Source organism: Lactuca serriola, chromosome 7 (genome assembly GCF_051521515.1).
Source record: "Lactuca serriola cultivar US96UC23 chromosome 7, Lser_US96UC23_V15, whole genome shotgun sequence".
NCBI classification, from domain to species: Eukaryota; Viridiplantae; Streptophyta; class Magnoliopsida; order Asterales; family Asteraceae; genus Lactuca; species Lactuca serriola.
The window spans coordinates 86,925,583-86,936,644 of NC_136414.1; the positions used below are offsets into that span (position 1 = coordinate 86,925,583).

Consider the following 11,062-nt stretch of genomic DNA (forward strand, 5'->3'; position numbering starts at 1 on the left):
AACTGTGCTCAGAACCGAGCAACAACCTCCTGTTGTAGGATCTCCTTGATCCTCTCATCCAATGCAACTGACTCACCCTGACGGCCAGCTCCTGATCCCAACCTGGATCCTGCCCCAACGCGACACGTAGTCTATATACTGAAAATAAACCAGGAGGATATCATATAATATTCATATCATAAAAGGGAATGAACTCCCAACAAAGCCCTAGAGATTGTGACTTCTCTGTTACGCATACGGGTCCTATCCTTTCAGTAGTATAGGCCATAGTAGCTTCCACACCTACTCATATTTTTTTAAGAGGGTCATCAAAACTCCTAACAATACTCGCAAGCATAACCATACACTCAAGCCTCACTTTCTAGATGAAATTCTAACTATATAAAAACTGGTAGGCTGACCCCACACGACTTATCCATGAAACTTGCACCAACCCTACAACACTTGTGTATGCTAGCCATTGTCACACCCTAAAACCGAGAACGGCGGAATACGTTCTGGGGTGGAGGACGTCATGTACAGTATCATTACAATTGCATAATAGTAAAAACAAGCGACAACAACCATTGAATTAATATAGTAAATTTAATTACAAACGTGTTCTGTAAAGTTTCATAGACACCAAAAGTATAACAAAACAAAAGATGGGTCTTGTACGTGCTCCATCTTCTCCAAAAGTTGCACCTGTAGCTGTCTATCTTTGACCTGCGGATACAAGTTATTTTGAAAACGAGTATCAGCATAAAGTTGGTGAGTTCGTAAGAATTTAGTGTCATTGTTGTATAAAAGTGTTTACAAACTTATAGTATAAAAACTGAAATTTACATTTATGAGTAGTAGAAATCCTTAGAAAATCCTATATTTTCCAGAAAAGTACATTGTAAGTCAAATCCTTTGAGTTGTGTGTAAGTATTATCATTGAAAACCTTCAGTTATAAAAGTACGATAATAAATCTCATTTGAGTAACATAGATGAAGAAAAGTTATGCCTGATGACAATAGTAGTGGTGCAAACTTCCATTAGTAATAGATAATTACTTACTTCGGGATATTAGCTTAGACTTAAGACTTAGTGTATTAGTTTGGATAAAGGTGTAACCCCTCATGTAACCAGACTGAAGTGATAATGGAGAACCAGATGACCTTCCGGTCATGCGTAGTGTAGTGGTGTAGTGCCACCCCTGGGCCTAGACGACTCGGACTATCGTTAACAGTCGGGATATAATAGTGTCTGCCCCATATAGATCTATACGTGTAGTGTTGCCTTCCTTCCGGAAAGCCCTGGTCACATGGTGTAAGCGCGGTAGAGTGTGTTACCGAGGGATAGTGTGTTATACTCTGGATTAGTGTATTCTCTTGTATTATAGTATAGTAGTCTTTTTGTATAGTTCATAGAGTGTTCTCTTATACATGTATTAACTTGTAGTAATAGCCGTTATAGTGAGTATAGCAGTAGTAGAGGTAACGAGTAATAGTCTTAACTATACCTATTATAGTTAACTAGAGTGTATGATTTCCTGCCTTTGAATAACCAAGGTATTGAGTACGATAAAGACTTTCATATCTATCACCAATATATATGATATATAACTAAGAAATCAACGACAGTCGGACGGATGACAGATACCCTAAGACCACATCAAACAAGAACAGGAAATAAGGCGAGCTACCGGTCCTAAGTCCTTCAAGCCTTACTTATATAAATATATTAATGTAGATATATTTTAAAAAGAAAAGTAATTTAAACATAGTTTTAAAAACAGTTTAATAACAATTTAATCTTAAAAATGCATTTGATAATCAACTAAAACAGTTTTATTGGTAAGCAGCTAAAAGTGTAGAAAAATCCCTTTTTGATGATAAAAGGGGTATGAACTCATCTGCAATGAGTAGATTGGGTGGAAGTGTCGAATGAGCGTTTGGTGCCAAGCAAGGACTTGTACACCCTTTATGACCCTAGTAACATATGAAGACATATGTTTACAAGTAATTAGTGATTTAGACTCTAATTATACACATATATACATCCTAATGTGATTAAAGGTCTTATGGTTGAGTGCTAGAAGGCTAATGGGTTGCAAGGAAAGAGTATAAGACCTCACCCATGGAGTTTACTCTTCTGAAACTCACCTTAAGTGAGTTTACGGTTGGGAGACCACATCCCCCATGAGTTTACGGTCGTAAACTCATGGGAGGAGGGTATTTGAGTGTTTTCAAGCCTCATGTGGTTCTAGAAGTGATTCTAAGGCAATACACAAGGCTATAGGGTGTTTAAGGTTCCAAAAGTGTACTCCCTTGGAGTTTACGGTCCAAGGACCACTCCTTGGGAGTTTACGGTCGTGAACCCCATGGTTTACGGCCATGAACTCTTGGATGCCTCTCCTACTTCGATTTTGGGGTCCTTAGCTCATTCCTAAAGGTTTCTAAGTGAAGATCCAAGGCTAAATAGGGGTTTAGGGCTTAAATTGCATAGTTTGAGGGAGTTTACGACCGAAGAATGTTCTTGGGCCGTAAACCCTCTTTCAAGCCTCCAAACATGGTGTTTAATGCCTAAAACACTTCAAGGTTAAGTTCTAAGCTAGCCTCTAAGCCTAAGGAAGGAGTTATGGGCATTTTGGCACCCTTTTTAAGGGTTTACGGCCTAAGAAGTTCTTGGGCCGTAAACACCTTGTTTATGCTCTTTTTGGGTGATTTCAATGCTATATGGACATGAAATAAGATTAAACACATTCTAGGGTAAGAGAACTTACAATTTGGGGTCGAAAACTTGATGATTCTAGGATGAAATCGGGTTTTTAGAGAGAGAGAGAGGGTAGAGTGAGAGAGTGGAAAGTGTGCAAATGAAGTCTAATAAATCCTTATATAGGGTGAGTTTGCTGCCCACGAGTTTACCGCCCGGAGTTTACTGTCGAGTTTACGGTCGGGTTTACTACCGAGTTTGCTGCCGGGTTTACTACCGAGTTTATTGCCGAGTTTACTACCGAGTTTACTACCGAGTTTACTACCCGGAGTTTACTGCCGAATTTACTACCCGGAGTTTACTGCCGTAAACCCCATGTTTACGGCTGTAAACTCCATCTTATGGAGGTTATGGCATGATTTTTGGTGTTAGGGCTTTAGTGGTTGTTTCCTAAGACTTGATCCTTAAGTGTGAAAGTCTCGGAATACTAAAACGGAATTTAATTTGTGCTAAAAGATGACGGAAAATGAATTTGACTTCCAAATGAAATGTTTGACTGAAGAAATTATATATATGAAATATTTGGGTTGTCACAGCCATACATAACGTTGGACCGTATAGACATTTGAATATCTGATCCTACCCTAAAACCTTCATCAAACAAGAACATTCAATAAGGCCAAACCAAACCATCCTCAGACTATAAGATCTTTGTTATGTACGAACATGATACATACACTAACTGACTATAGTAATGATGTCAATTCCATGAAACAAAGGTCCTAGGCTATCAGGCATCATATAATCAGGAAATTCTATCATGCAATTTCTGAAAATCCTTAGCCTATCAGTAGCATGATGTTCTAACATCTCACAATATTAAATAACAGTATGGTATTTCGGGGACTACTTACTGCCTCCAGCTGATCGTACATATTACATCCTCCTTGATTATTTTGAAAACCATTTTCCTTAGTTTGAGACTGGATTAACACGAGTGTCCCTCTAATTCACTAAAACCAAGGCTCTGATACCAACTTGTAACTTTTAAAATATACTCAAAACCATCATTGTGTACAAATTGTTCTCAAAATAAGTTCAGCATCAGAGAAATCCCAAAATCATGAAATAAAAACATGAGGAGGTGCATGATCACGCCTTCTCCTTCCCATGATCCTCTGAAGTACCTGAAACATGATCCAAAATTTAAAGCCCAAAGCTTAGTGAGTTTCCCCAAAATACCAATACATAACAAATAGCACAAATATAATAACAGCACGCAATGAGTCCACAACTAGAAGACTGGCTTACCCCTGAGCCCATAGCATAAGTTAGGCTTGCCCCATGGGCCCACATATTCTTGCTTGATCCCCGGGCTGATCAGTCCTTGGACTGGATACCACTAATCCCTCAATAGAGTCTGGCATGCGCTTCCAGGCCCTCAACTTGCATCCGGAATGCTCATGAGACCACAATATCAGTATGGCATGCTCTCCCCAACCCTCAGCTCATATCTGGTATTTTGTGGGGTTTGTTGGGTACAACACAAAGCAGTACAGCCTCAACCCAACCCACACAATATGTCGACATAAAACAAATAATAACATACTCAGAAACATAAACATCCAATTAACAACTAGATTACCAATATTGACTAAGGATTCATCTTTAGGGTAATTGTTCATTTTAATCTTTCCCCAACGGGGCCAAAGCCCAATGTCCAATTTTGATTAAAGGCCCAAATTATTTGAAAACCCATAATTGGCTCAATTTTCCAAATTGGGCCAAACTCCTTATTGGGCCTTGTCCAAAGGTCCACCACTTTAACTGGCCCAAAACACACATGCTCAGAAACTCCAATGAGGGCCCATTCCATTCAAGCCCAAAACGTAACCCAAAACTCGAAGCCCAAACTCAAAAGTCCACTGACGACATATGTTGGGCGTACACCGGAGGTACACTAGGTGTACGCGAACGTTGCATTTACCACCATCGGGGTGGTTGACCGAGTAGGCGGGGCATACTCCTCCCTACATGGGACCTACCCTTGCAGATCCAAAAGTCCACTAAGTGCTTGATGACTTAAACACTTAAGCCCATACTATAGATCCTTGATCCAAATGTACCCTAGAGTCTTAAAGTCTTTAACTTTATGACTTTACACGTCCATAAATTCTTAATACAAGGTTTTAACCCATTCAGACCCTTTTTACAAATGCATGAAACATTATGACTTATCATTAGACTTAATGGAATAACACTTGTGAATTGGTTTAACTTGGCTATAGCAATTCATAAGCACAAATTGCCTCAACTCTTCTTAGAAATAAAAATGGTTAGAGGAGCTCTTAACACATTTCCTTAATTGAAGTCACAAAATCAATGAAGCATACAATCTTGTGAAAATCAATTAGCTTTAAGTTGTAAGAGTTACCAAGTCTAAAAGATAATCAAATGCTTACATTATCATTATGGAGGAAATATTTCCATGGTCTAAATGAAATGAAAACAAACATATAAACCGTTTGTTGCTTACTAAGTTGAAGATCCATTACTTAACCAAGAAATTAGTCAACAAAAACAAGCATTCATTCATCCAAGCTCATGATCAAAGATAAATAAACACAACAAGATGTTTAGCTAGAAAATATTCCCATAAACTTCAAACACAATGTAATAATAAGTCTTCAAAGCAAATAATCATCCATGGGTCAAGCCCTAATCAACCAAATGAAAGTTTAGCCAAGCATGGCCAAGGTAAAAGAAAAACAATAGAGTTTAGTGATACCAAACATTGTCTTAGATGCAAGATGAAAGGAAATTACATTAATCTTCCAAATATTCTTCAAATCTTCCAAAGCTTCTTATAGAGAATATGGAGTATGTTCTTCAAGTCCTCCCCTAAAATGAGCCTCCAATCCCCAGCTAAAGAGAGCCAATTTCCGGATTCAAAAAGAGACCAAAAGTTACCCACCAAACTTCCACAAATAGAGTCAACAAGTCAAAACCCAAAAACAACTCAGCATAATTCACGCGGACCGCGTGCGTCACGCTGAATGTGAAACTTGGGCCATTTAACATGCATTTAAGCCTAATCTTCATTTCTTCAACTTCAGCCCATAATCATAACTCTTTAAGACCCTTTTGCCATTCCAAAGCTTTCTAATGATTGACCCAATACTCCTTAAATTTTCTTGTAGCTCGATTTCGCGCCGCCTCATCATCATCCTTACCTATAAATTAGATCCAAATTGATTTCTTCTTTTACGCAAGCACCTAGACCAATCGCACCACTTCAAGTCCGCAAACAAATCACATGCCTCCATCAGTCCCGCACCCTTCTAAGCCTCCAATAACAAATAATCTTCGGTAAATCCTGCAATTAAGTTCAAAAGACTAGAAAGCACCCGATAAAGGAGAAAAATGACAAAAAGAGTAAATATGCATGAAGATTGACTAAAATGAGATGGTTTTAACTAAAAATAAACTATGAAAAAGAAGTAATAAAAACGAAACTATCAAATCACCCCAAGCTTGAACCTTACTTGTCCTCAAGTAAGACAAGACTAAAATGAACTTGGGACGAACTACCCTAAAAATAAAAAGAATCGATAGAACCATGGAACCTGTTCGTCGTTAGTCAACATGGTCAGAATTGATCTTGCTGCTATCTCACAACCTTTTCATCCGATGACAATGGAACCATAAACCACAGCCAGGACAAATCCTTTAGGTGAGTAAGGAGGGATGAGCAGTCGCATCCTCAATGGAACATGTATACAATGAAGAATATCTATAGTAGGGAGAAAGTAGCTGGATGGGCTCGGGTGGAGCTCTTCTTTACATGTACACTCTGATCTCATGTTTTTCGGTTTCTCTCATGTGTAACTAGGTTTAATCGCTCAGACACTGTTGTAGGAATCGACTCATTTGGTGTTGGCCTAAACCTCCCGTAGTATCCGACTCGACAGTCTCCCGAACATCACCAATTTTTGAAAAACAACTCGATCAATATACAATAAAACATACCTAAATAAATGTGTATCAAACGTCGGGTGACCAAAATGTTGGAAAATTTAGTTCAATAATTGAACCAGTCATCCTTCTCAGATTTTTGCAGCTGGGAATTTGTCTGCCCCCTTTTTTTGTTACCATTCTTGAAGGTAATGTAGTAACAATCGAATTTTTTAACAAGAAAACCCTTTGAATCAAAATTTGGTTCCTAAAGTGTGTAAATGGAACCGAAAGGGTAGTAATATAATCTGAATGGTCTAAGCGAGAAAATAACCATGTGTGGAGCATAAAGATGTAATGTAAGTTCCTTTTCAAACTTGTGATTTTTTTTGTTAAGAACAATGAAAATGTCCACATGCGGACTAAAAGACTTCTCTAAAATCCTAAGAAAATCGCAAAAAGATATGGATTCTACTCGGGGACAAGCACTAATGCTTCATCCTAACGGTTCAAACATGATCAAGTGTGATCCTCTCGGCGGTAGTGACCGCAAGGTTAAGACCAGCATCTGATCCCAAGTATTGTATGCATAATTCTTCATGAAAACTACCTGGACATGATCACTTACCCCTTTAAGGTACCAACATCTGATCCCAAGTATGAAATCCCAAGCTGCAGCTAGTGGTCCCGGTTCGATCGGTGAGATAGCAACAACATCCTGGACCAATAATGATACAATAACTATGAACCTGTTTCATGGCATCCAAGAGAGGTGAGAATAAACAGAAAACAAAAATGCATGAATGCTAATGCCCTAACCTAAATGCTATGCAAAAATAAAAGATGAAAAAGAAGAAAATAAAATCTTTTTGGGGTTTTATATAAAAAAAATGAATGCAATTTATACTAAAATGCTATGCAACCTAATTAAAATGCAAGATAAATTAAAAAAAAAAAAAAGAATACCCCACCCCAAGCTTAGAAATAAGCATTGTCCTCAATGTTTGGGGTGAGGCAAAAGTACCTAAACCGGGGGATCGTGAGGAGGATACGGGTATTGGGGGTAGGGGTAAGGGTAAGGTGGAGGGGGATAAGGATGGGTGGGTGGGGGTATGGATAGGGAGGCGGAAGTGGGACATTCTCGAAGTGGTTTTGGGATTATTTCCACCCCCACATATGGTGTATTTGCTGGAACATGATTTGGTTTGAGACACAAAGCCCCTTGAACCGCTCGGCAAAATTGGGGGGAAGCGGGTAGTACTCGGGAGGGGCTGGTGGCTGGGCGTGCTGCGGACCATGGGTGGGCTCATCGCCGGGCTCATCATCCATAGTCATCTCGTCATTAGTTTGATCTTGGAGCACATCTTCATTGACTGACTGAGTGATGGTCCTCGCGAGTCTCCACTGAATGCGATCATGGAAGGTGAAGTTGGTGACTCGAGGGTCGGGAAGAACGAGATACCCGACCCCTTGAGGGAAAAACCACGTGAAGCTGCTCCTGTTCCTGCGACGGATGTGGTGCAAGTTTATGAGGGCGCGCTCATCCAAAAGATTTTTGCTGTCAACAAGCTGGAATTCATCAGGGAGCTCGATGTCAAGACCGTGAGCCAAAAGTGTGACAAATCCCTCAATGCAAATATTACCGGATGTCTTGGATCTCATGTGGGCCCATTTGTGGAAGAAGAATGAAGCAAAGTCCGGGATTGGTGGCCTTTCACGCCTCGTCATACACCAAAGGAAGAAGAGCTTATTTTTGGTGACCTGGCCGGCTTCTTTGCGGGCAAAAACTGTACACACCAGGATGCGATGGGCAATGCGGAGGCATGGGTGGATGATAGAGGTTTCTTTATCCCGACCGGCACACGAGAAGATACCCCCAGTGATTTCCGTCCAAAATGTCTCGTGATTGAACTCAGCAGGTAGGACGTCGAAAATTGTGGATGTGTTTGAAGAAGGCAAGCACAAGATGTCATTTATAATTGCAAAATAGATGTACCTTCGGTCCCCTAGAAGTTGGAATGCGGCTTTCCTTTTTTCGCTGTCGTACCCGCTATCGACGACAAACTCTCTAGTGGGGAGCTCGTAAGTGTGCGCCATGAGGTTGAGAAGGTTTTCCCACCCAATGTTACGGAACAATTGGGTGACCCCTTCGAGAACCCCAAGTGATATTAGCGTGGGCTTGCACATGAATTTGGTAGATGCAACTTTTCTAGGCAAGCTCTTTGTGTAGTTTTCGGCTGCCTTGGCATCCCAGAACCTTGGGAAATCGGGAGCATCGCTTTGATTTCTCGCCGGGGCTTTGCCTTGGCCAGCAGCCGGGCGCTTCCTAGATGTAGACATGGACTTCCTGCATGAAAAATAACCACTACACGAACCAGAATTTCAACAAACAGTATGTCAATCCAAATCAGCAACTAACTCCCTATGGACTTCTAAAGCAATTCAACAATCAAAGCAAGAAGTGATTCCTAAATTCATTTGATACAATAGCATATGAACGAACATGCATATTGATCAATTAAAAAAAGGAAAGAAAGTACCCGTTTTTGTTGAAAGTTCAAAGTTTGCGCGCGAAAATTCGGGATTTGATAATCTTGCAACTCTCCACCCCAAGATTTAAGCTTTTGTTTAATATCCCGGGAGAAGCAATTTACCACGAAAACCCGACGAATCCGGAAATGGCTTGAAATTCCGGCGAAGTTTTCCGGCGAGCTTTGGGAAATATTTTTGGTGGGGTTTGTAGCCTTGTCCAAGAGGAGTACAATGGTGGTGTCAGAATCGCGAGAGGTGGCCGGAGTTGGCCGGAAATCGGCCAGAAAGTGGTGATGGGATGGTGGTGATGCCCCGAGATACAACAACAGAACGGACCGTTGTTTTAGTGGGGTTTCTAGAGCTCTGAATTTGGAGAAGAATGGCGGTGGTCTCGCAAAATTCCGACCGGCAGTTTGAAGGGAAAGTTAGTTTTAGTGGTGGAGATGGAGGTGTTCTAATGGAGGTTAAGAGAAGGGAAGAAGAAGAATGGGGAAGAAGGAAGGGCCAGCTGGAGTATAAGTGGGGTTAAGTGGCGGTCAAACCTAGTTAAAAACAAGTCAACGCTGATCAACAAGTCACGCGGATGCGGACGCGAGTACATGCGGTCCGCGTGAATAAACCTCTAGCTATTCTGATTTATGTTTCACGACACGCGATCGACTCCTACCCACAAACGGTATGTTTTAATAAACACGCGGACAAGCTTCCGATGACACGCGGTCCGCATGAACTGGACTGGAATTCTTCTGTTTTTGGGTGATGGACGCGGACACTTGAGGGACCACAAAAGGTCCGTGTTAATAAACCCGCGGACGGAAGCTCGAGTACACGCAGTCCGCGTGGATAAGGCTGAAACTCTTCTGTTTGCTGATAATGGACGAGGACAGCTTAGTGGGGTAGTATGCGGTCCGTGTTAATAAACAGGCGGACAGGTCCTTGAGTACACGTGGACCGCATGTGCTGGCTTGACATATTCCAAATTTTTTTTTGCTCTTTCACCATTACGAACACTGGGCCCTTAATTCCAACATTCTTTTATCTCAATAGGAAGAAGAAGAGATGTTAAATCCAAAAATGAACCAACCACGACATATATTCGGAACTACAAAAGATGAAAACTTTAGTTTTCCAAAAATGCCCTTCTTTAACGTCTTTGGTGAGACGTGCTTCCTTCTTGATTTCAGTATACTGGGGCATCCAATTGGATGACTTCTAAGATATTTGCATTAAAACCTTCATAGAAAGCTTTCAATCGATGCCCATTGACTTTAAAGATTTTCCCCGTTTCTTCAATTTGAATTTCAACTGCTCCATGTTCAAAGACTTTTAACACAACAAACGGACCTATCCATCTTGACCTCAATTTTCCTAGAAATAATTTCAATCGCGAATGATAAAGCAAAACCCTATGTCCCGGCTCAAAATGTTTGCGGGTAATGGACTTGTCATGGAAAAGCTTTGTCCTTTCCTTGTAAATCCTCGAGTTTTCGTAGGAGTCATTTCTCAACTCCTCCAACTCTTGGAGTTTAAGCTTTCTATGCCTTCCCGCCTCATCGATGTTGAAATTGCATTGTTTGACCGCCCAAAATGCACGGTGTTCCAATTCCACGGGAAGATGGCATGGCTTTCCAAAGACCAACCTAAACGGAGACATTCCTATCGGGGTCTTGTACGTAGTCCGATAGGCCTACAAGGCATCATCAAGCCTTGAACTCCAGTATTTTCTTGAGGGATTCACTATTTTATCTAGTATACTCTTCACTTCACAATTCGAAACCTCTGCTTGACCGTTCGTTTGAGGGTGATAGGTTTTTGAAACACGGTGGGTCACGTTGTACTTCTTTAATAGAGCCTCCATCATCTTGTTACAAAAATGCGTCCCTCGATCACTAATCA

At 40.8% G+C, this 11,062-nt stretch overlaps 1 protein-coding gene across 1 annotated transcript; it reads right to left on the bottom strand.

The window, feature by feature from the left end:
* Positions 1–10,346: 10,346 nt before the first annotated feature.
* Positions 10,347–10,820, bottom strand: LOC145064183 (uncharacterized). The gene has a single exon (XM_079011682.1). The coding sequence runs from the start codon at positions 10,818–10,820 to the stop codon at positions 10,347–10,349; it is 474 nt and encodes a 157-aa protein (XP_078867808.1).
* Positions 10,821–11,062: the final 242 nt, after the last annotated feature.